The sequence below is a fragment of the Callorhinus ursinus genome, unplaced genomic scaffold (assembly GCF_003265705.2).
Source record: "Callorhinus ursinus isolate GAN/ISIS: 27379988/994484 unplaced genomic scaffold, GSC_fseal_2.0 scaffold1, whole genome shotgun sequence".
NCBI lineage: Eukaryota > Metazoa > Chordata > Mammalia > Carnivora > Otariidae > Callorhinus > Callorhinus ursinus.
In genome coordinates this window covers 140,813,724-140,840,801 of record NW_027397063.1, presented here as the reverse complement: position 1 = coordinate 140,840,801, position 27,078 = coordinate 140,813,724, and the positions used below count along the sequence as shown (strand labels likewise).

Below are 27,078 nucleotides of genomic sequence, written 5' to 3'. Positions count from 1 at the left end.
CCCTGTGGCCCTGTCTCAAAGGTTTCCTGGCTCTGGGACCACCCACTCCCCTTCCCCAGCATGGCACAGAGACTCAGGCACCACCAGCTGAGTGACCGCACACTCATTGGGTTACTGTGAGGTACAATTGAGATTATTCGTGACAAATGCTCAGCCAGTGCCTGACGCACAGCAACCACAAGTAAAAATTAGGTATTGATAATGATAGTATTGATATTTTGCCAATGCTCCAGAGCATAAAGCTGCCTACAAAACTCATAAAATTCAAGTCCTGGATGTGAATACACACTGAAAACAATCACCGACTCAGTGCACCAGAGCACCCAGTGCTGGGCAAGGAGGAGCCAGTCAGAGGCTCAGAGGCTCAGACCTCAGACATTGGGCTGCTGATGGCATGCCAGCCCCTCCAGCCTATCTGCGGGACTGGTTTGCACAGGGTTTTCCTCCACATTTCAATTATCACGATGTAGGTTTTTTACTTCCAGGGCAGCTTCTTGCCAGGCCTGATGTCTTGTTTGGTCTCTGGGCATCTCCAGGTTTTAGGGAAGTCTTGGGCCTTTTGATGGGCCTGGGTTGTTCTCTGGACTGCATTTCACGCATTCAGCCAGAACCGAATACAGGGGTCATGAAGCTAAGATCACTGGCTGACCAGTACATTCTCTGGCTCTCCAACACCAGGGTCCAGGTGTGGCTAAGAAGGTGCTCTCTCAGTCCACGGTGGCCACCACAGATTTTTTAAATGAGGCTTTCTTATTGGTTCCAGCCAGTGCTGTGCTGGAGTCAGCTAGGGCCAGCTCACAAGAACTGATTGGGCATCTCTTCCCAACTTCACATTCAGGAATATCATGGTGGTAGACTGAAGTCAGTCCTGATGGGTGTATTCACCACAGAAATCAATACATGTTACAAATCGTGGCACCTTTTTCTCCTGAAGAGCCAATTGTTATACACTTATCAGCATATGATGGGCTCCCATCTTAATTCCAAACAAAGCACCACTTTTGAATGGCTACTTACGTAGCCACCAAAGAAGATTTTTTGAATGAAATGTACCATCTGAATGAAATACATCTAAATGAATATACCATCTGAATGAAAATACAAACTGAAAGTCTCATTTATTTATTTTTTTCCAAATGTATATAACGGAGATTGTAGCTGGTGAAAGATAGGGTGGTAAATGACAAGATCACACCTTTTGTTCAAAATAAACCCAAAATACTAATGTTGGTAAAAATATCTGTAATAAGCTATTTATTTATTGGCAGGTTTTGAATTTTTACTCAGCATACAAGAGAGTTATATGTGATAAGCCACATACTTGCATTGGGGAAAACACTGAACAAAGGTTTCGAGCAATGTACCTAGAAACAGTATGGAAAAACACTATCTAAATTTTTAACATGTTTTTTGTTTCTTATTCTTTTTTGACATGATTTGAACTGTGTTTTAATCCTGACATTGGTGTGTCCTTTATAGCCCTTCGAGTGTCTTTTTCCTTGCTAAAACAGTACCAGTGATTCATAGACAGCCTTATCTTCTATCCCTGTAAGAACTGTTTGAAATAAACATTGAAATATCACTTCTTTTAGGCAGAAAAAAATGGGATGGCTAGTTCAGGGAGTCAACTGCTTGTTCACACACTGAGCTGTGGACCCCTGGAGCTCAGATGCCAGAGGCCAGGTTGTGAGGCTGTGAGGTAGGAGTGGAAGTAGGGGCTCAGTCATAGTGGACTTTGCCCTCGGCCACCCCAGAGCTGGACAGGTCTCCATTGCAGAGTGTGTGGAGTGGTGAATGGGGCCTGTCTTCCAAGGCACCTGTGGACATCTTCAGCCTGTATTTTCGAAAGGCCTTTTGAATAACAGCAGCACATCTTTCCTCTTCCTTCCTCTTGGTGGTGGTGACTATGGGTTCATATAACTTCTTGGAAGGGTTGGCTTCCATGAACTTCTCCTCCATCATCACTTTCATGCTGTCCAGGCCACCGGAGTCACCGAGTACCCTAGTGGTAAATGCGAAGAGAATATCCAGGCAGTGGAGACGATCTCCACTCACCATGGGCAAGTCCATCATGAGAAATTGAAATTTATTGGGCTTTGCCACGCGCAAAGGCTCAGGAAGGGCGTCGGCAAAGTCAGAAAGGGCAGAATATTTGATGAACTGTGTTGCTTCTGGGTCAAACTTTTCCCAGACTTCATAGAATATATCAAAGTCATCTTCACCCAAAGGGTCCTCACTTTCTTCAGTGGCTGTGTTAAAATTCTCTAAAATCACAGCAATGTACATGTTGACAACAATGAGAAAGGAGATGATGATGTAACTGACGAAGTAGGTGATGGCTATGGCAGGGAGGTGACGGCTGTCTAAGTTGGGGTTGCATGAATCCTTTGATTGCAGCATGGGCTTGAGGAGGGCATCCCAGCCTGCTGATGTGGTGATCTGGAAGAGACAGAGTATGCTGCCGACAAAAGTTTTGAAGTTGAATATGTCATCAATTCCATGCTCCTCTTTCACTCTGCAAAAAGAGCTCATACCAAAAATGGCATAAATAAACATAACCAGAAAAAGTAGAAGACCGATGTTGAATAGAGAGGGAAGAGACATCATCAGAGCGAAAAGGAGAGTCCTAATTCCTCGTGCTGCCCGAACAAGTCTCAGGATCCGACCAATCCGAGCCAAGCGGACAATCCTGAAGAGTGTTGGAGGGAAGGGAATGTGCTCCTGGTTCTCCAAGGCAGAAACCATTGTACCTTAGGAGAAGGAGATAAGGCAATTAATTTCCAGCAGGCACCCTGCTTTCAGATCCAGCCTCTCTCTCCTGCCTTGGAATCTTAGTGGGATCAACTTTTATCAGTACTTTGTAATTTGTGCACTACACAAATTAAGAACTTTCTTTATCAATATTAGGGAAAATATCTATCTGTGCCCTAACTTGGAAAATAATTTCCAAGCACTGTACAATTTTAGATGGAACTTTAGATGACACAGGATGTCTATAATATTGAAGACACCCAAGGAAAAGAAAGAGAATGCAGCTTATGAAAGGCTATATTGTGACTTATCTCAAACACTTGAAATGCATTATCTATATTGGGTTTTGAAAGTCACTCATGAGATAACAAATATAATAGTTTTCCATATTTATTGTATATATAGAATGGAAAGCAGATAAACTAAGGATGGAGTCCTTCAGATTAGCATAAGGAGAAACTTCTGATACTGATTGATGGTTGGCTTAAGCCTGAGCTTTCAGTGGAAATTGTGGAACTTCTAACCCCAAAGCTCCTTAAAAAGGCAGGTTTTTACTTGCATAGGGGAATTTGAACACAGCTTCCTACAGGTGAGGACAGGACAGGGCTGGAAGGAGATGGTGGTGTTGGGATGCTCAACTCTAGGTGGAACCTGCCACAGAGCTCTTATATTTGTCAGTACGCTCATCCCAAGGAAGGACTCCCGAGATCCACTCAAAAAGTTCAAGGGATTAAGTTGAAGATACTTTCCTTATTGTTATAGATGCCTCTAAAAATAGCATCTCGAGCAAAGTTTTCTGCAAACAGCTGATTATTTGGCCTAAAATGTCATCCTGTTCTCTCATTGCCTATTCTGTAAGCAACTGATACAAGATTTGAAACAATTCACATTTTGGCCCAAACATTATAGAATGGCTGGAACATGCTTGCCTTGTGTAGACATGGCCTTGCTCTTGCTCTGGGTGGTGGGGTCCTCAAAGGCATTAGAGGTGATGGGCAGCCAAAATTGTCTGCTATCCCCTAATGACTAAAGAGAACTAGTTCATAATATATTTCACCAACTGCCCAATTGTGCCAACGAAGTTGAATTCATATGTTAATTGGACAGCCAACTCTAGTGAGATGTAAATTTATTAAGTTCCAACTTAACAACAACTGGAGGAGGTCCACCCTTTAAGGCTACCTCCTTCACAAATATTTCTTTGACTAATAGGAGCCTACAGTAATCTGTCCTTTATCTGAACTCAGTTCTTTTGTGTACCATGGGATATGGTGTGCAGGTAATTTCTCTTTTTCTGACTCTTTAAGGTGAATAAGTCTTAATACCTAAACCGCATTGTCAACTCCTAGAGAAGGATTCACTTTGACTCATACTCATTTTGTATTTCTCTAAAAGCTTAGGAAAGACCTTGGGAAAGTGTAGAGGCTTAGTGTTGGGTGGCAGATCTACTGGCAAATGTATATAAAATGCTGCCCAAATAAATAAATAAATAATTAAAAAAATAAATAATAAATAAATAAAATGCTGCCCACATTGGTGAGTAGGATTTGGCTCAGTGTGTGGATTTTCTCATCCACTGGAGCAAAATGCTATCCAGTGCTCTGCTGTGTAACTGCAATTGCCTAGCAGTTGTTCAAAGGACAGAAGTAAGAGATATTTCCACAACCTGCATGCTGGCTGGCACTGCCTGGAAGGAGTTCAGTAAGTAGTGGAAAAAATGAGCTGCTCTCTGCATATTGGAGGAAGGGGTTCTTCAAGTTCTCAGAGGGCTGTGCCAGAGTCATTCTACCATCATTTTCTGACCTTATTGCTGCTGTCAATTTCACCAGGACTTGGAATTGGAATTGACTGATAAAGATTTGCAGTCTATTTCACTGGAGGTGTGTGGAAGGATCTATTTCTGAACTTTATCTACATAAACTTCATGGCTTAGAAACCAGAACAGACTATGAACTGTACCATTTTCTTGTTCTTAGAAACATCTGCATTGCTGCTGTAGTGATAGGAACCAAAATATTTTGATCTCACATATCTGTTTAACACATTCTTTCTGAAATAGTACAAAAGCTTCCAATTGTGAAATCAGTTTTCATTGTCTTCATTGCTTTTTGAACTATGAGAATGGCCCCTGGGTGGTTGCACACAATTATAAAAAGTCAAATTATCGGTTTAGTTAAAAGCAAACTGTAAAAACCCAGAGTGGAAACTCTTATGGTTTAGCCATGAAGAATTTAATTTCAAAGTTGATGTGTGTGTGTGTTTTAAAAAAGGTATATGGAAACAACCCTTTTTTTCTCTATTCTTCTTCCACAAATCTTAAGAGTTAATCCTGCCTATGTTAAGAAAAATATACTGATTATAGAGCAAGACTGGTTGGTGAATGGGCTCCAAGCAGTTGAGACAAGCATAGTTAATGCTGTGGTTTAAGTTAACATGGGATACAGAATAGAGAGAAAGCACTGCTTGCCCTCATGACACACTCTTGGAAACCCAGTCTAGGTTGGGCTATGGAGGTCCTATATAGGAGGTGAGAGAAGGCCTAGCAATGTCACAGGGGAGCAATAATTGTGATCTGACATCCACATGGATTTTTGAACTACAGAAAACCATGGGAACTAAGTACCAAATCCTTAAGACTAAAAGATGCTCATGAGAGCTTATAGTTGCCCATGAAAGGTAGACCTTTGACTCAGTTACCTGGATATACCAGGTATCCCCACAAACACTTTAAGGTCATCTTAGTTTTGTCTATCTCCATTGAATAAACGGATCCACACAATTATTTAACTCCATTTCAGTAGTGTAAACAGTCAAGGGAATGAAAATTGCTCTGTATCTCCTAGCAACTACCCAGTAGAGAATGGCATCAATACACCTGTCTATTTTTTCAGAAACCACATTAAGCCTAATTTGTTGCTTTGTGGATAGTTTGGACATACTTCCAAATGGTAAGATTTACTTCTAGCTCTCAGATTAAAGCCTCTTGGGTTTCTGATATTACTTACTAACAATAGAAAGAACCACAATCACACAATCAAATAAATTCCAGCCAATGGTGAAGTAGTATTGCCTCAAAGCAAAGATTTTGGTGAGACACTCAATTGTAAAGATGACCACAAAGGCCAGGTTGAGACGCTCAAGGACGAGTTTCGTGGCTTCAGACTGGTCATCTGATTCAGCCATCATGCTAAGCATGTTGAGGAAAATGAGGATGATGATGATGATGTCAAAGACCTGGCTTGTGACTAGGTCAAACACGAGACCCTGGCATTTATTCTGAGAGGGAAAAGAAAAAAGGAATCTTAGATCATTTTGCACTGTAAGAATGAAATCACATACACAAAAAAGGCACATACAACAGAATTTGTCCTCTCTTAAAATTGAAGCAGTTTCTTAAAAAATGCACACCCTTTTTAAACAACAAGAAATTCTTGCATTTACATTTTCATTTAAATTTAATTACATAACTGTTTTTGAAGTTGTAGGCTTACAGCTTTAATTCCATTTTAAAACGAAAAAACTGTTGTGATGATGTTTTACTGAAATAAAACAGCTCCTGTTGGATTTAATAATAAAAAGATGAACTTCAGTTTCTATATTTCATCTGTTTCTTTATTTGGGCTTCAATAATATTAACACAGAGAATACCTACTCACATAATTATGTTGGACGAAATGGAATTAACATCTCCAAGCCTCCACTTGTTAATTCAGAATTATCAGACCTAAATATACTTAACCAAAACTCTGTATTCAAGCATTTCTTGAACGCCAATTTTCTAAATGTGGTTCACTTGAAAATAAGGCTAGATAAATGGGATTGTGATGTAATGATGACTAAAAACAGAAATAGAAAAATTGATTATTTCATTTTATTATTGATGGTGAACTTACATATTGGTTGGTACATAGATGGTCATACTGCTCACAAAGTAAGTATATGTTAATTGCTCTGGTTCAGATTCTAGCTCAAGTTAGCATGCCTGATCCACCACGTACAGTGAAATGACTCAATTGTCTAGCTATATTTTCTGTAATCTAACAGCTGTGAAGCACTACTTCTCTTTACTTAGTGGAAAACTATTCTTAAACACAAACTCAGACACAAATCTTGTATGGTATTCTTGACTGTAAATGGGTTGATTTACAATATATGTATACATTAAGGTATTTTATATCATATTATCATCTAATTGAAATATACATACACTAGTCTATTTAGAAAACTCATAAACTCCTGAGAATCATTTTTAGAACCCTAGGTATCTCTTATGGTAATCAGACAAAAGATGATGTTGGTTTGTGGTGGTAATAGTGGAGAGGGATATAAGCATTTAGGTTTAAGAGCTAATATGGAAGTAGATGCAGAAGGAGTAAGAGAGTGTTTGAATGGAGATGGCTATGGGGAAATGATAGGCTGAGGCTATCGTTTCTGGTTGGTGGAGCCATTCAAGAGAACAGAGAATGAGGCACTTTGGAGGGAAATGATACGATCTGTCCTGAGAACACTGAGTTTGAGGGGCCAGTGGGGAATCTGAGGACCTTGGACAGGTAAAGGTATGGTCTGGAGCTCAGGTGCAGAGCTGAAATGCAGATGTGCAGTTCAATAGCACCAATACTGACATGAGTTAAAACCATGAGAGTGGACGGTATCAGTCAGGGAGAGCAAGGACCATGAGAAGAAAGAGGGTAGGGACAGCACTGGAGGGATACTACATTTAAGTCGGTGTCTTTGAAATCTTGTCCCAGAATCATTAAAACTTTCATCAAGGAGTCTGGAGAAGAAACTTGAAAGTCAGTTGCATTTGCTGTGTGAGAAAGCTTCTAGGAAGTCAGAAAGGGCCTGGAGAAAAGATACTTTTAAGAGTGCTCTCCAGGGAATCACAGTGATTGGCAAGAAAAACAGTGAGGGAGAGTAAGCCTAGGCCTAATAGTTTAACTCCAGTATTTAGAGTAACAGAGGAGATCAAGAATACAAGTTACCTAAACTGGTAGATATCAAAAAGCATTCGATATCACTTTAGAATGTACAGTGAATCCTACACCTCAGTATCATCTGTGTGGATGGTTCAGAAAGAATCAGAAATGAGGCCAGATCCCTTCCTCTACTGCTAAATAAAATAAAATGCATCACTGCTCCGGTTAAAACAGCTAGATTCCCCTCCACCCCCATGCAATTGCTATTCATTTGTTCCAAAGGTCAAAAATAAGATTTAGATTTTAGAGATAAAAAAAAAAGTCTGTGGGGAGATAAAGCTGTGAGTTAAGGGTTAACAGCTGATTTAAAAATCTAAACTCAAACTAGGGACACCTGGAATGTGTATTTATCTCATGCAACACTGCTCTCTGGAACACAGCAGTTAAGGTAAATATGATACATAACTGGGGAGATGACAACTGCTTGTTGGAATTACTCCTTGTGAAGCCCTGACTGGTAAGCTGTAGCTACACAGGGAGAGCTATGGCATGACACCTATTTCCAGATGAACCATGTGATGAACATGCCAGAAGACATAGTTAAAGCATGGAGGTAGAAGCTTGCCTCGGGTAAAGTAGTCCTTGCCCACCTGAAACTCATCCCTTGCAGCTTAGCATGCCCAGTGCAGGGGAGAGGCCTCGAAGCTGCAGCTGTGTCATTGCAACTTCTGTTTGGCTATGTGCTGCCTTGCTTGATTCATATTCTTTATGAAATAAATGGTTAAATATGTGGGAATCTATTGTGTCTCATGATTCTTTTAGTTCATTTCAAATCTAGGACCAACTGGTATTGCGCCAGCGGTCGCACAGCATGCACGTGTAAATAAAAATTCTCTTTGTCTTTTTTGTTGGCTCAAGTTCAAATAAGAACCTCTCCAGATATAATTGTCTCATTAACCGCTCAGTAAAAATTTCTTCATTGTATAAATTCTAAACACTTTGCCCTAACATTCCCAGATATTTTTAGTGCAATACAAATATTTAATCCTAGTGGGACGGACCCTGTGTGTACCCTAAAACATACTCTTTCATTCAACTAATAATTACTGAGAATACACTTTAAGCCAGGCTCTTTTCTGAGTCATAGGAATAGCAGTAAACTAAACATACCTTTGATAATTTGGGGTCTCATGTTCAAATGAAAATCTCTAAATCCTATACATGGTTCGGATATCAAGCCCCTCTCCCATACTACTTTTCTGAACTTTCCCATTGACCCTCTCTGCCTTGAAAACCTTCAAACTTACTTGTCAGAGCTACCAACTATGCCTAGCATATTACTTTATAATCTGATGCGTGCAGGTTCCAGCTCCTCAGTTAGACTGCGAACATGAAGCAACTCTGGAGTACCTGATGAAGCAAGATTCATCGAGAGCAAGGGTCAGCAAACTATATCCTGTAGGCCAGATCTGGCCCACTACTGATTTTTGTACAGCCTGTGATTTTACATTTTTTAATGTTGGGGAAAGAAGAACTCAAAAGGAAAATAAAATTTTGACATGTGAAAATTAAAGAAATCCAAGTTTTGGTGTCTATAAATCAAGTTGCATTAGAGCGCAGCCGTGCACACTTGCTCTACACTGTCTACGGCTGCTTCTGTGTTACATGGCAGAGACTGCATGGCCTGCAGAGACTACAATATTTACTATCTGCCCCTTTTTTTTGTCAAGTCCTAATATAAACATTTTATCATAAATACTGGGGAAGTGGAAACCAGTATGCGTGACCTAGACTTCACACCAGAAAAGGCTGGAAAATGATATTATAAATGCACTTTAAATTGGTCACTATTTAGTCAAAACTATAATGAGATATCACCTCACACCTGTCAGAATGGCTAAAATTAACAACATAAGAAACAATGGGTATAGGTGAGGATGTGGAGAAAAAGGATCACTCGTACTGTTGGTGGGAATACAAGCTGGTGAAAAACAGTATGGAGTTTCCTCAAAAACCCCAAAATAGAACTACCTTAAGATCCAGCAGTCACACTACTGGGTATTTACCCAAATAATACAAAAATACTAATTCAGAGGGATACATTCCCCCCCAATACTGATAGCAGCATTATCTACAATAGCCAAATTATGGAAACAGCCCAAGTGTCCATCAACTGATGAATGGGTCAAGAAGATGTGGTATATATACAAAAGAATATTATTCAGCCATAAAAAGAATGCTATCTTGCCATTTGCAATGACATGGATGGAGCTAGAGAGAATAATGCTAAGTGAAATAAGTCAGAGAAAGGCAAATGGCATAGGATTTCCACACATATGTGGAACTGAAGAAACAAAACAAATGAACAACGGGGCAAAAAAGAGAGAGGCAAACCAAGAGACAGACTCTTAACTATAGAGAACTGATGGTTACCAGAGGGGAGGTGGTCGAGGGGGATTAAGGAGTGCACCTGTCATGATGAGGACTGGGTTACGTATGGAAGTGTTGAATCACTACATTGTACACCCGGAACTAATATAACACTGTATGTTAACTATACTGGACTTTAAATTTAAAAAAAAGATTTAGTTAAAACAAACTATTAGGTTTACATCATTGTAATGAGTATATACTAAGCACCTACTGTGTGCTCACTAAAAAGCAAATGAAAGTTGTTGCTCAAGTTCTTATTATTGAATTTGAATGTCTAATTTTCCTAAGGACTTGAGCCAGACACCAGTGTATCTGGGTCTTTGTTGAGTTCTTAGATAATGTCTGTAAACTTAAAAAATAAAGAACAGCACTGCAGATATCTGAGCTCAAGACCACTTAATGGATCTATGTATTTAGAACGAATCAATTGCTCTCACCAGAGGTCTTGGAATGGGCTTTTGAGGTTTTTTGGATCCTAATTTTTTCATTGCATTATAGTATTTCTTCTGTTCTTCTGTCATAAAAATGTCTTCACCACCTAAGTATTTGGAGAAGATGAGAGCTAATTATCATTAACAGGGTTTTTTTGGAAACAAGTTCTGAATTTTCAGAAATAGTTTCAAAGTTACATTACATTCTATCAACAATTCCTAAAATTCCACTGGGAAGCAAAAGAGGCTGGACTCTATAGGAGGGCTGAAACAAGATTTAAATTAAGGAAAGGAAAAATGCTACTTTTATAAGCTATATCTTACTTTTTAGAATATGAATAAAGATTACATATTCTTTGCAAACATCCACATCTTTAAAAAATTGAGTATATTTTAGGTTGCATAAATCAAATCACAATGCAAGAAAAGCAGATATTAGTAACAAAAATTTAAACAAAAATCTAACCAAATGGCAATTAAAATTCTCCTAAATAAATGAATAAATGCATATATTGCTATTAAGAAAATTTTCCAGACCCATTCTCAGAGAAAAAAGAACTAGAGAGCTTTAAATGTTTTCACTTTTGAGCAAGAACAAATAGAAATATGAACAAGAATTTTCATTTCTGGAAATTTTAGGAGGAAGTAAAATACCTAGAAATGCTGGGTAAATTAGAACAGAATTCTTTTAAAATGTATAGTTAAATTTGCACAAAAGTAAGGAAAATCTCTGGGGTCTGAAAATCAACAGTGATCAAAGAGTAGCAAATTAGCCTGAAGCCACTGCTGGCCTAAGAGCATTTGCTAATCTCTGTAAAAACTAGAATCTTGGGCCTTAATAACTATAAGGGAGTCATGTGGAAAAGGTTTATGCCAAGGTCCCTGCATGAATCCGAGACTCCTTAAGTGCTGCTGATGAAAGCGTGAAGAAGAAAACAGAATCTGTCAACGGGCAGTGGAAGACAAGTAGGAAACTGTCTTAGTCTGGACTATGGGTAATAACCCCATCTTCCCTGACAATCTGGGAATCTGGGCCTGCCTTGATGATGGTGTGGGATTTAAATTTTCCCCGCTACCAGTATGGACCAAAAATATACATCCCTAGGATCATCTTTTCAACAATGGTCCTAGGGAAAATGGAAATCCACATGCAAAAGAATAAAGTTAAATTCTTACTTAACACCATACACAAAAATAGCTCAAAATACATCAAAGACATAAATGTGAGATCTAAAACAAAAAAACTCTTTGAAGAAAACACAGGGCAAAAGTTTATAAGACTAGATCTGGCAATGATTTCTTGCACATGATACCAAAGGCACAGATAACAAAAGAAAAAATAGACAAATTGGATTTCATGAAAATTTTAAAATTATGTGCATCAAAAGATACTATCAATGGAGTAAAAAGGCAACCCACAGAATGGGGAAAATATTTATATATCATATATCTGATAAGGGATTAATCAGAATATATGGAAAACTCCTAAAATTTAACAACAACAAAAACAGCCAATGTCAGAGAAATTACTATCTGTGTTCTCTTCTAGAATGTTTATGGTTTCAGGTTTCACATTTAGGTCTTTAATCCATTTTGAGTTTATTTTTGTATATGGTGTTAGAAAGTGATTGTTTCATTCTTTTACATGTAGTTGTCCAGTTTTCCCAGCACCATTTATTGAAGAGAATGTTCTTTACCAATTTTACATTCTTGCCTCCTTTGTCATAGATTAATTCACTATGTAAGTATGAGTTTATTTCTGGCCTCTCTATTCTGTTCCATTGATCTATGTGTCTATTTTTGTGCCAATACCATACTGTTTTGATTATTACAGGCTTGTAGTATATCTTAAAATCTGGAACTGTGATACCTCCAGCTTTGTTCTTCTTTTCTCAAGATTGCTTTGATTATTCAGGGTCTTTTGTGGTTCCATACAAATTTTAGTGTTATTTGTTCTAGCTCTGTGAAAAATGCTGCTGGTATTTTGATAGGGATTGCATTGAATCTGTAGATTGCTTTGAGTAGTATGGACATTTAAACAATATCAATTCTTCTAATCCACAAGTATAGAATATCTTTCCATTTGTTTGTGTCATCTTCAATTTCTTTCATCAGTGTTTTAGTTTTCAGAGTATAGGTCTTTCACCTCTTTGGTTAAATTTATTCCTAGGTATTTTATTCTTTTAGGTGCAATTCTAAATGGAATTGTTTTCTTAGTTTCTCTTTCTGCTACTTCATTATTACTGTATAGAAATGCTACCAATTTCTGGGTATTAATTTTGTGTCTTGCAGCTTTACTGAATTCATTTATTGCTTCTAGTAGTTTTTTGGTGGAGTCTTTAGGATTTTGTATGTATAGTATCATGTCATCTGCAAATAGTGATGGTGTAACTTCATTAGCAATATGGAAGACTCATTTATTTTTCTCATCTGATTGTTGTGGCTAGGACTTCCAGTACAATGTTAAATAAAAGTGCCAAGAGTGGACATCCTTGTCTTGTTCCTGATCTTAGAGGAAAGGCTCTCAGTTTTTTCCCACTGAGTATGATGTTAGCCATGGTTTTTTCATATATGGCCTTTATTATGTTGAGGTATGTTCCCCCTACACCCACTTTGTTAAGAGTTTTATCATGAATGACTGTTGAATTTTGTCAACATTTTTCTAGATAGGTCTCCTGAGGCAAAGGAAACAAAAGCAAAAACAAGTTATCAGGATTACATCAAAATAAAAAGCTTTTTCACAGTGAATGAAATGATCAACAAAACAAAAAGGCAATTTACTAAATGGGAGAAGATATTTGTAAATGATATATCCAATAAGGGGTAAATATCCAAAATATATAACTTATACAACTCAACAATCCAATTAAAAAATGGGCAGAGGTCCTAATATGTCTTTTTCCAAAGAAGACATATAAATGGCCAACCGATACATGAAAAAGTGCTCAACATCACTAATCATCAGGGAAATACAAATCAAAACTACAATGAGATGTCACCTCACACCTGCCAGAATGGCTAAAATCAAAAACACAGAAAACAACAAGTGTTGCCAAGAATGTGGAGAAAAAGAACCCCTCACGCACTACTGGTGGGAATGCAAAATGATTCAGTCACTGTGGAAAACAGTATGGAGGTTCCTCAAAAAATTAAAAATAGAAATATCATACAATCCAGTACTTCTACTACTGGGTATTTACCCAAAGAAAATGAAAACACTAATCTGAAAAGATATATGCACCCCTATGTTTATTGTTAGCCTTATTTATTATAGCCAATACATGAAAGAAACCTAAGTGTCCACTGATGGCTGAATGGATAAGGAAGATGTGGTACACATGTGTGTGTGCACATGCATGTGCACTTCTGCGCGCCCACACACACACACACACACACACACACACACACACATAGGAATATTATGCAACCATAAAAAAGGATGAGTTCATGCCATTTAGACATGGATGGACCTAAAGGGTATTATGCTAAGTGAAATAAGTCAGACTGAGAAAGACAAATACCATATGATTTCACTCATATGTGGAATCTAAAAAACAAATAAACAGACAAAAAGCAGAACCAGGCCTACAAATACAGAGAATAACAGAGGGCTTTCAGAGGGGAGGGAGGTAGGGGATGGGTAAAATGGTTGAGGGGAGTGGGAAGTACAGTCTTCCATTTATGGAATGAATAAGTCATGGGCACAAAAGGCACAGTATAAGGAATATAGTCAGTGATATTGTAATAGTGTTGTATGGTGACAGATGATAGCTACACTTGTGATGATCATGGCATAACATATAAACTTGTCAAATAACTATGTGGTACACCTGAAAGAAATATAATATGTGTCAATTACACTCAAAATAAATAAATAAATAAATAAATAAATAAAACACTCCAATTCAAAAACTGGCAAAGGACTTGAATAGACATCTCTAGAGAAGATATACAAATAGCCAACAAGCACATGAAAAAACAGTCAATATCACTAGTCATTAGGGAAATGCAGATAAAAACCAAAATGAGGTACCACCTCATACCCATTAGGATGGCTACTATCAAAAAAAGAGAAGACGAGCATTGGTGAGCATGAAGAGAAATCAGAATTACACTGTTGGTGGGAATGTAAAATGGTAGCTTCTTTGGAAAAAATCCAGTGGTTCCTCAAAAAATTAAAAAATAGAATTACCATATGATCCAGCAATTCCACTTCTGGATGTATACCCAAAAGAATTGAAAGCAGGGTTTCAAAGAGATATTTGAACACTCATATTCATAGCAGCTTTATTCACAATAGCTAAAATGTGGAAGCAACCCAAGTGTCCATCAACAGATGAATGTATGAGCAAAATGTGGTATATATATACAATGGAATATTATTCAGCCTTAAAAAGGAAGGAAATTCAGAAATATGCTACAACATGGATGAACCTTGAAGACATTATGCTAAGTGAAATAACTCAATCACAAAAAGACAAATACTGTATGATTCCATTTATATTAGATACTTAGAACAGTCAAATTCATAGCAACAGTAGAATGGTGGCTGCCAAGGGCTAGCGGGAAGGAGAATGGGGAGTTATTGTCTAATTAGGTATAGAGTTTGAGTTTTACAAGATGAAAAGAGTTATGGGGATGGATAGTGGTGATGGTTACACAAGATTATGAATGTATTTAATACCACTGAAATGTACATGAAAAATGGTTAAGGTGGTAAGTTTCATGTTGTGTATATTGTACCACAGTAAAAAAATTTTGTGAAAAAAAAAATGCAGCCCTAGAAGTTAACCAGGTTGTTCCAGGATGCCTGGCAGATACAAGTGTCTTTAGTAATTACATTCATCACAGCAGTGTGTATTAATACTATTATTCTGAGACTGTCCTATGTGTGTTTTAGGGGATAAAACAAAAATGAGTAATTATGGAAATTTTTAATTCTATTACTTCCTATGCCCGTGAGAATCAGTTTTTTCAGCATGGAAAAGAGGAGATACAGATTATTATTAGAGAAGAAGTTAAGTGAAAACCTTGTAGTTCTGAACTTGAATGAACAGTATTCATATTTCCACACACATTTCCTTGAAGTCCTAAATCTGAAGTAGCTCTGTCCACTGAAAAAGCTTTGAAGCAATAACAATGAGCATTTCAGGTTGTGATCTCAGAATACCACCTCCCCCCCACAAAAAAACCCAGAACTCCTTAGAGAAATGGCTGATTCTTGATCTGGCACAAAAGTATGATTTAGCCCTGGAATATCTTGTCATTCCAGAGAGCAAGGAATCTGTCAGACGGGAGGACCTGATTTTAATCCTGATCTCAAAAGCATATCAATTGATCAGAGAATGAATAAATGAATAAATATTTTAAGAAAATAAAGAATCAAGGAAATTTGAATGTTGACTGGATATTTGACAGATTTAGAGAATTCATGTTAAACTTCTTAGGTGTGGTAATGGAATTGTGGTTATCTTTAAAAAGAGATATGTTTTGAAATATATGTGGGTGAAACAGTGTGATGTCACTTGCTCTATTAAAAAATCTGGTAACAGGATTGGATAAGGGCATAGATGCCATAAATATGTTCTTAAGTCAATAAACATGTTGGGTGATAGGTCTTGTAGGTTCTTTTTAGTAAAGCAAAACAAAACAAAATACCATGGCCTGATCAAAACAGTGATTTCAAATGTAAGCTTCCAGCTAAAATCACAAGGCCTTAACATCCAAATTGCAGGGATTGATTGCAATCAAGCTGCATATTACAAAGGTGACTCTACACAGCACACAGCACACTTCCAAATAACAGCAGCAATGTAGTTACAGAAGGACAATGAGTGACTCTCCCAGCAGATACTAAGAAGGCTGATCAGTATCAGGATACATCTTGGATAGATTACAAGAGTTCAAAAAAAATTGAGTCATAAAAACAATTAGGAAAACCAAAGGTGAATATTTAGTTATCCTATTTTAGGATTTTGGGATTCAGTTCCTACATGCAAGAGAAGAAGCCAAAAAGGACAAGATTGGGAATCTGACTCCATAAAAACACTAAATGTCTATAAATAAAAAATGTCATTATAGAAATATAAGAAGTTACAAGTTGGACTTACTGCTTATAAACATAAGAAAAAGATGACAATCTCAACTTTAAAAAAGAGACAAACGGAGAAATACAGCCATCAATCTGTGAAAAAGTGTATAACCTCACAAATGACCAAATAAATGAATATAAAACAATGAGATAACACTTTTACCATCAAGCTGGAAAAGATCATAAAAATTATAAAAATAAGAATGCTGAGAACAGAGCAAACAGGCATATTTACATCTTGCAAAAGGAGAGTACCTAGCACAGCAGCTCTGAAAGGTTATTTGACAATATATCTTTAATGCCTTAAATTCTAGAAACCTATCCTGAAGAAATAATTGCTGATACACAGAGAATTTCAGGAATGTTCGTGATTGTTTTAAAAGAGCAAGAAATTTGTAAATGATCTAAATGTCCAAAAAATAAGGGAATGATTAAGATAAATTATTATTTATCCATAATAATGGGATGCAATTTAGCTCTGAAAAATTCTTATAACAAAGATGATTTCATCACACGGGCCCATAACTCATGGGAAGGAGGGGAAGCTACAAAATTAAAAGTATCATGTAATCTCAACCATGTACAAGGAATACATACATATTCAGTGAGAAAGTAACTGGAAGAGATTATGTCAAAATGACAAAGCTTAATCTAAAATTGTTATCATTTGATGGTCACCTTATGAGTAGTTTAAATTTTTTTAATCTTTCTTTATTTTCCACATTTACTACAGATCCCCTGTGAATTACAGAATCAGAAAAAAATAAACATCTGTTTATTATAATGTATGAAGAAAAAAATCTCACTGAAAAAACCTGCTGCTCCCCCAAACATCTTTCCAAGTTCAATAAACCTGCTAGACTTACGTGCTGGAAGCTGGGACACAAGTTTGCTGGAAGAGAAGAGTTTTTCTTTTTATCCTGGATAACAAGGTACACTTGAAAGGTTATTAAAATATGACTATAGTGTCATAAATACTAATCCTGGTACTTGTTTTTCTGTTGGGGTTTAACAATGCCCCCCATTTAAGAAGGTAGAATGGAAAGTAAAAACAATGATTTAATAAAACCCAGCTGTTCTCAGTCTCTTTTTAGCCATATCTTCCAGAATCTTCTCCAGGTAGCTTTGTTCCCATACAGATGATAAACGTTACTTTGCACAGCAATCTAGATTAGAACTGTGTTCCATCCAAGCCCTTTGGAAAAGAGAGGTGAAAATACCAAATCAGGACAACCCCCATACTTATCTTTTTCTGCTGTTGGTTGAAGTTGTCAATAATAACACCAATAAAAAGATTCAGTGTAAAGAATGAACCAAAGATGATAAAAGCCACGAAGAAAAGGTAGTTTTCTGGTTTCTCCTCAAACCCTGGCTGTAGATCTTTCTGTTAGGGATTTTTTAAAAAGAAAAGAAAACAATTACTGGAGAAAATTATAAGCCATCTTAACTGGCTTATCTAGAAGACCAAAGTGTTTCTCAGCAGTAACATTAACTACTTGGGTTCCTGAACAGCCATGGCCCCTGCCGGGAAACCCTCTTTTAGTTTCCCCTAGAGGAACCTGACTGGTACCATGCAATGGGAGGGCATGTGACAAGAGGGTTAGACTTTTTCTTCTAAGCAATGGAGAATCATGAAAGGATTGTAAGAGAGGGGAGTGGCCTGATCACGTGTCCTTTGAGAGGGTGTCTAGGATGTCTATATGGACACATAACTGTAAGGAGCCAGACTGGAAATAAGGCCACTGGAGAAGGGGCACAGTCCCATCAGGCACAGTGACTAACTACCAGCTTGATGAATGATAACATCCTTCATATGAGAGCCCACTGTTGTATTTGGTCTGTGCTTGTGTCCTGTCACTCTTGAATTCCTAGGTCCTAAAATACTTTGTGACATGTAGATTCTCAATACACATTGAATGAATGTTTGGATGGATGGATGGATGAGTGAATGAATAGTCAAGCTATAGAACAGACACCAACCAAGCTATAGAACAGACTACAACCAAGTTCCCCCAACTCAGAGTATGACCAAAAGCATCCAAAATCCCTTTCATACAAGTTCTTTACATTGACATTGGCTTTATACACTTTGGGCATAGGTGTCAGGACAATTTCTCTTCTTTCTCCAGATCACACTCAAAGATACAGGTATGAGTGTTGATAGCTCTGTCACCCCTTGAATGTTTTTATGATATTTGTTATTTAACACCCACCATACAGACTAATATAATGAAGGTAATATTTGAAAATACTTTTGTCTTTTGTCTTGAAGAGCACATGACCTTAGTCCCAGTTGGCTTGAGATGTCCATTTGTTTGAACTAGGGGTAGGCATTAGTACAGAAACGATACGATGGAAAGAAAGAATTACTATCAGCATCTGATATTTAAAATAAGATTACAGGGGCGCCTGGGTGGCTCAGTTGTTAGGCATCTGCCTTCGGCTCAGGTCATGATCTCAGGGTCCTGGGATGGAGCCCCACATCGGGCTCCCTGCTCTGCGGGCTCCTTGCTCCTTCTCCCTCTCCCACTCCCCCTGCCTGTGTTCACTCTCTTGCTGTGTCTCTCTCTGTCAAATAAATAAATAAAATCTTAAAAAATAAAAAAAATAAAATAAAATAAGATTATATAGCAGGCTAACAGTCCTGCAAAGAGAGGTTCAAATAGGAAGAGGAAAGGACAAAAAATCACCCCTGTTGTACCTAGGGAATTGTCAGAAAAAGAGAGAGACAGAGAACATCAAAGCCTTGAGATGTGTGTCCTGATTTACCCTCTTTGGGTTTGGAGAAGGGACTTGGGATTCAGTAAATTGAAGAGAACATGGGGGTACAAAGAGGATATTCTTCCTCAAATTCTGTATTTTTCTAAGAGGAAGCTGCTGCTGGGAAGGCCTGGGATACACTGCACAGGCAGGATGAGTTAAGAGGTTAGAGTAGCATAATTAGAGAGAGTCTCTCAAATTTTTTGGTTTTCATGAGGCTTGGACATGGAGTCGATAGCCATAGGCCTGCCATGATGGGCTTTTGGCAAGAGATGGGAGTAGACTGCTGGGTCAGGGGACCATGTAGAGGACATGTCATAGAGTCAGTGTTTGAGACCAGGAGGAATTGAGTGGGGAGAAAGGCCCATGGTTTCACCAATATTTGAGACCAGCAAGATTCTCTGTGACTACACAGACAAGGGCATCATCGTGCTAGAAGCCAGTATATACACACCAGCCATAATGTTCCAGGACCAGCATCAGGATGGGCATCCCTCCACACACCTCCACCCATCTATCATTCATTCAGGGAAGATGTAAGCCACACACCTCTTCCTGCATACATCTGCATAAGATTTCCTCCCCATCTCCCATCTCCACTTCAAGGCACAAGGATGTCTAAGTTAAACTAAGATGAAGGTCATATATTCAAAAGACAAAAAAAAAAAAAAAGCACATTAATATTTTAAAATACTGTCTTTTTTATAAATTGCCTCTACTACTACTGCTATAACATTTCTTGGCATGCATGGGTGGCTCGGTCAATTAAGCATCTGACTCTTGATCTCAGCTCAGGTCTTGATCTCAGGGTCATGAGTTCAAGCCCCACATTTGGCTCCACACTGGGCATGGAGCCTACATTAAAAAAAATAACCCACTTTTCATACCACCTCCACTGCCACTACCAGCTCACATACCTACTATGTGCCAGGCTCTGCAGACTCTCAAACAGAACAACAACGTGTGTGCTTATAGGAAAAAAATAAACAATGCTGATTCCATTCTTGATTCAATCATTTGCTTACTCCATGGTTTTGGGCAATACTCTTCCTTTCCAATTCTCGATTTTCCCAAATGGGACATAGAAATGGACTAGATGGCTGAGTACTCCTCCAACTTTCAGAATCCATGATTACTTTTTACTTAACTAGAATTTTACAGTTGGCAATCACCAGAAACCCATTTAGTCTCTGAGCCTGGAGCCATGGGAAGGTCTCTCTTATCAGACGCTAGTCCAGCTGTAATATTCTCCCACAGTTCAGGGCTATTACCTTTTGAAATTTGGTTTCTGCCCGAATACCCATTTGGAAAAGAAGTAAGAGAGGAAAATCAAGGCATCCTGTGATTCTATTGTTTCTGGCCCCATCTCCTCCTTGAGAGGTTTCTCCCTGGTCACTATGGGGAAACAGGACTGGACTTTGGAGCAAGATAGGATGTAATACTCATGGAAGGATGAATAAGAACCTCTTTTGTCCCTTTTTCATAGTTATTGTCCCAAGAAAACAAGGCAAAGAACGCTGGCTCGTGGAACTATGATGTGGGAAGTTCTAGACTATCTATGCAGTCATGATATTCCTGATTTAACCCTAGCACTCTAGAACATGGTAGAACAAAAGCTCACCCCTCTGGAATCGACAGCTGCATACATAATATCCATCCAGCCCTTAAATGTTGCCTGTAACAAAAGCAAATAAACATGAACATAATTATAGGCTTGCTATCAACAGACAAGTGCCATACAACAGCAAGCAAGACCCACTGGGCAGATGTATATAAGATAGACAGGAATGAATGTCCAGGACAAAATGTCCGGTTAAAAGAACAGTAGAAGGTAATTAAAAAATGGGTGTCTTGGGTTTTTTTTCTTCTTCATTTCTACAAGATAAAAAGTTTTTTTTTAAAAGGAAATTTCTGCCTTAAAAATTTCTAGAGGCGCTGTGTAACAACTACTGGAAAGAGCCTGGCTGAGGCTTTCCTGATGCTACATGTTTACACTGTCTGCCTAAGACCTGGCAACTGTGGTTTGAACAGGGGACTGACTTCCAATAGAGAACTGCTGCTAATGGTGTGGTTTTGCATCTGAGGCTCCAGTCCTTCTTGGCTGGAGCTCTGGAGAGTAAGGCACCATATAAGATAGGGTGAGATGTAAAGGGGCATTGTTGGGAGGTTGAGGCTCAGTAGACAGTAAAGTTGGAGATGCTCAATGGGGAACAATTCCAGAGGGCAATGGCTTCCACATGGGGAATTAGGATTTGATTCTACTATCTTAATGGAGTCACTGTGTTTTTATTAAACTGAGAAATGATTTATGTTTCTTTTAAGGTTTCTCTCCTCACAGTAAAAATCATACCAACAGCACTTACCACTTGCAGCAGGGCAAGGTAAGCCATTCCCACATTGTCAAAGTTGACTGGAAGGGTGACCCAAGATAAATTTCCACCTTCACATTCAGTTTTGCTTGCAACAGTGCTGTAATTTATAACCGAGTTTATATCTGTTCTGTTAACGCATCTTCCAAAATTTCCAGAAAAGAAGTTTACTCCCAGGATACAAAATATCAGCCAGAAAATGAGGCAGACAAGCAAAACATTCAGAATGGCAGGTATGGCACCTATGAGAGCATTGACTACCACCTTAAAAACAAAAACAAACAAACAAAAAAAAACAGAAGAAAAACATAACAGATACATGGGATTCACCAAATTCTGGATCTCAGGATGTGCCTGATATGTGGGACTGGACCTCTTGGAGCTCTGTCTTTACTTTCTACTTCCAACCTCCCAACCCTGCATCCTATGACAAGCCCTGCTTTCAGCTCCATAGATAATGGGTCCTTTCTGTTGTCATTGAGGATCACTTGAGAAATGTCATTTTATGACAGTGTTACAGACTTATGGGACACCTGCCCTAGGATTGAAAGGAAACCGGAGCCCATCTTGGCTACCACAGAACGGATGCTATCTTAAATTTTTCTCCATCTCTCAAATTCTAAGCAGTGGATTGGACAGGAAGGAGCCCAGGAAAAGCTTGGCAATTTAAGGGAAGCCCAGCCCAAGAAGAGCAGTTGGCTTTTCCACCTCTCCCTGACAGCTTGACCTTCCTCCCATCTGCCTGAAGAATGTACCTTCATTCCCTCGAACTGAGACAATGCTCGCAGGGGCCTCAGGGCTCTTAGGGTCCGGAAGGACTTCAAGCTCTTTAAGTCAATGAGACTGGTCACAGAGACCTGGTGGGAAGAGAAGCCACAGGTAGTGTACCTGACTTGGTTTCCAGGGAAGCCAGCGGGGGACTGGGAGCCCTCATTCTGAGAGGCAGACACATGGTGCCTTCAGTGGATTATCCAGAAACAGAAAGCAGCCAGCCCCTACAGGAAGTGGGAGGGCAAGTGAAGAGACTATTTTTCTCCTTGTTTGCCAAAGCTACAGCCCATATAGGTGAGGACAGTGCATTTACATTATTTGTTTAATGAAAGACAAAGAAAAGCTGAGAAATTGCTGTGAGTTAAAGGAAACCAAAGGGACATGATAATGATGTGTCACTTGGGGTCCTGAATTGGATCCTGGATTGGGGTTGGTGAGGGGAGGCCACGGTGGATGGATAGAAAGAATTAATCATAAAAGACCTTGTTGAAACAATTGACAAAGTTTGAAAATGGATATGGGTTTTGTTACTGAGTCATGTTAAACTTCCTAACTTTGATAATTGTGCTGTGACTGTGTGAGACAGTATCCTTTTTCTTAGGAAATACACACTGGAATGTTTAGGGGTAAAGGGCTGTGGTGCCTGCAACCTAATCTCAAGCAATTTAGAATGAAAAAATGGAGAGAAAATGACAAAGCAGATGGGGTGAAATGTTAATAATTGGTAAACTTGGGGAAAGACTATAAGAGGTTCTTTACACTATTTTTTGCAACTTTTCTATAAGTTTGAAATGATATAATAAAAAGTTACAACAAAATAATAAACTGTTTGCTAATATTTCCCCTCACTCAGATGCCTCCTTTTGGGGGAATTAAATCCAATTTTTTCTCCCAACATAGTTCTTCCCAGTGGGTCAGGGCCAAGGACTGGAAAGCTCTGCAAATACACTAAATTGAAACTTAAATATAATGAGGTTGAGTTAAAGACCACTATTTGCAGATTCTAGTCATTCTTACTGATTATGCAGAGCCTTCAGAGGTTCAGCTTGAAAGAAGGGTTGCTCAGCAGGACAGGAAGTGAATTATCCTATGACTGACTATGCTGATATCAGAGTTCACTATTATCTAAAATCATTCCCCTGCCAATCTCATTGTAGTAGTAAAATACTAGCAAATTGAGAGAAATTAAGTGAGTTAATATGGCAGAATAACAAAATTTTAAAATGTATAATCAATTTTTAAAAAAAAAAATCACCATCAATTCAAAATGCTTTTATTTATAAAGGTTTTCCAGGAGCGCCTGGGTGGCTCAGTGGGTTGGGCGTCTGCCTCCAGCTCAGGTCATAATCCCGGGATCCTGGGATCGAGCCCCACATTGGGCTCCCTGCTCAGTGGGGAGCCTGCTTCTCCCTCTGCCTGCCGCTCCCCCTGCTTGTGCTCTCTCTTTCTCTCTGCCAAATAAATAAATAAATAAATAAACTCTTTGTAAAGGTTTATAAAATAGGCTTTTTGTTTGTTCTCTTGTTTGTAATAGCATTGCCTGTTGGGAGAGTTATTTCAGCAGCTTTTCCACAAATATCTCCTTCTACCTTGTTCCTAGCCAGAGGGAAAAGGATGGCACAGTTTAGCAGTTCTTCTGGCTTTACCAAATAACTCTTATCATGGGTGGGGAAGAAGGGTCCCTAGAGGGACACTGTACACCTTTCACCTGATAAGGTTATCCCCAGTCTCTATTCCACCAAATTGGGGCGCATTGATGATACATGCAGACATAAAAATACCCACATTCTTTCCCACTCTACAGTACTCTTAAGGTGGGAAGTCTTCTGCTGGTTTTATCTTTTTTTCTATCTAACTTGCATTTGTTACTCTGTACTGTTTTGATATTCACCATTTTGATATACATATTCTTGTGGTTTGTTCCTTTTAACTGTTATAAAATATTACAGCATAGAAATATTCATATTTTATGGATCCATTCCCCCTTGGTGAATATCTAGGTTTTTTCCAATTCTTTGCTATTATGAACAACAAACTGGACAGATGTGTGCATTTTTCCTGCATACATACACAAGAGTTTTCCATAGATGCATAACTAGAAGTGGTATTTATGGATAATAAATTGGGCTCATTTGTAATTATACTTAATGTGCAAAATTTTCCCTAAAATAACTGTTACCAATTAAGTTGTTAGCAGTGATTAGAGATTCCATTTTCTTATATCTTTCTCAATATTAGAAATTACCCAACTTTAAAATTTTTGTCAGTCTGATGAATAACACAAAGTCTCTCATTTTAATATGCACTTCTATGCTAATTGGTAATAAAGCTAGAGTGTATTTCTTCATATATTTATTAGTAACTTGTGTTCCTTATGTGAACTGCCTGTTTGCATCCTTCTCCCATTCTTACACTATGTTTTCTTTTTCTTGTTCATCTGTAGAGAGTTTTTATATACTGTGGATAATAATTTTCTATTATGCATATGGCAAGAACTGTCTCCAGCTCTAGCCTGTCTTTATAATTGCAATTCTATTAAATAAAAAACCAAAAGTTTTACATTTTGATATAGTTGAATTTAGATACATATTTTTTGTGGTTCTGTTTATATTTTTCTACTTCAAAATTATAAAGATCATTTTATATAATGTTGATTAACAAGCAACATGAAAGGATTATTCACGGGGTGCCTGGGTGACTCAGTCGGTATAGCATCTGACTCTTGCTTTGGCTCAGGTCATGATCTCAGGGTTGTAAGATCCGGACCCATGACAGGCTCTGTGCTGCGAATGGAGGCTGCTTAGGATTTTCTTTCTCCTTCTGCCCCTCCCCCGCCCCCTACTCACACACTGCTCTAAAATTTTTTTAAAAAAATTTAAAAAAGGATTATTTACACACATTCTCTTATTTAATCTGCACAATAATGTTCTGAATTAAGTAGCATTATATATAACTTATCATGTTATAGGCAAAGAAAGTTGAAGCTCAGAGGATTAGCAACTTGTTTCAGGTGGAACTGGGATTCACACCTTGGTCGATATGATATTAATGCTAATAATAGTAATAGTGGACCATACTTATCAAGTGCTTTCTCTGGGATTTCTAAAAATAAATAATTACAAGATTATTTCTTTTCATGTTGTACTCATTTTTGTTCCATTCATTTTGTTTCGAAGATTATACTTGGCTCATCAAATAAAGTATGCAAACTTCCTCTTTTTTTATTCTTTGTAACATTTGAATAAGGTTGGGGTTAACTGTTTATCTTAGTTCAGGCTGCCATAACAGAATATCAAAGCCTGGGTTGCTTATAAATAACAGAAATTTATTTCTCACAGTCTAGAGGCTGGGTAGTCCAAGATCAAGATGCCAGCAGAATCAGTGTCTGGTGAGAGATCACATCCTAACTCATTGATAGTTTTCTTCTTTCTATGTCTTCACTGACAGAAGGGGTGAGGAAGCTCTGTGGGGTCTCTTTTATACATTGCTAGTCCCATTCATGAGGGCTCTGCCCTCATAACCTAATCACCTCCCAAAGGTACCACCTCCAAATACAAACACATTGGTGGTTAGGTTTCAACATATGAATTTTAGGGGATGCAAACATTCAGTATATAGCACTATTTCTTGAAAGTTTGGGAAAACTTGCCTGTAAAACCATCTGGGCCTGGTGCCCTTTTTTGACAGTGTGGTGTTGAACTATGTTTTGATATTTTAAATGGTTATTGTTAGATTTATGTTTTCCATTTGTGTGTGGTCTAATTTGGGCAATTTGTAGTCTATACTCTCATTTTTATTAAGGTGAAGACTTATTAAAAGGGGTTAGTACTTTGCCTAAGGTTATACAGAAAGAGAGCAGACAAGATAACTTTAGGATCAGTTTCCTGAGTTTAGGTCAGTAGACCACAGGTCTCTAGAATGGAGATACCAACCATCTGTCCACTGTCTTATGGGTTCTTCACTATACTATAAGATAATGGGTGCAAAGTGATTTGCACCATGTTAACTGATAGGGTTTACAGACATGTGGATATTTTTATTCTTTTTTATTATTCCTGTTGGAGCTCCCATGGCACTGATGCCTTTCTAAAATGCCTGAATGGCATGCCTATTTGTGTCCATCAACAACTTTAGCAACATTATGGTTTTCCAGTTGCTAGGTTGACCACATGGCTTATGCTTATGCATTTGTCATGTCTACTTCTTTAAACAGCAGAGACAAAGTCTAACTAATTAGCACATGGTAGAGAGTTTTAATATACTGTGGGTAATAATTTTCTGTTATGCATATGGCAAGAACTGTCTCCAGCTCTAGCCTGTCTTTATAATTACAATTCTATTGAATAAAAAACCAAAAGTTTTACATTTTGATATGTTAAAATCAAGGACTTCAGAGTGAGGCTTACTGGGTTTGAGTTTCATCTCCACCACTTCTAGCTGGCCAATTTTTGACATGTTTCTTAACTTCTCTATTACTTAGTTTCTCCCTGTGTATATGAGAAAAAATAATAGTACCTACCATATGGAGTGGTTGGGATAACTAAAAGAAAGACTGC

At 38.1% G+C, this 27,078-nt stretch overlaps 1 protein-coding gene across 4 annotated transcripts in view; it reads right to left on the bottom strand.

Moving 5' to 3' along the window:
* Positions 1-1,169: 1,169 nt before the first annotated feature.
* SCN11A (sodium voltage-gated channel alpha subunit 11) overlaps positions 1,170-27,078 on the bottom strand; it is a 96,895-nt gene continuing 70,986 nt past the window's right edge. For 3 of the 4 annotated variants that reach the window (XM_025870876.2, XM_073901841.1, XM_073901846.1), the window contains 7 exons: positions 22,507-22,608; positions 21,746-22,015; positions 21,004-21,057; positions 17,865-18,006; positions 10,538-10,638; positions 5,757-6,027; positions 1,170-2,750 (listed from right to left, as the gene is read on the bottom strand). In XM_025870876.2, coding sequence (XP_025726661.1) covers positions 1,720-2,750; positions 5,757-6,027; positions 10,538-10,638; positions 17,865-18,006; positions 21,004-21,057; positions 21,746-22,015; positions 22,507-22,608 — 1,971 coding nt within the window. In that variant the 3' untranslated portion in view covers positions 1,170-1,719. The remainder of the gene's footprint in view (positions 2,751-5,756; positions 6,028-10,537; positions 10,639-17,864; positions 18,007-21,003; positions 21,058-21,745; positions 22,016-22,506; positions 22,609-27,078) is intronic. The other variant, XM_073901850.1, reaches the window with a different exon arrangement.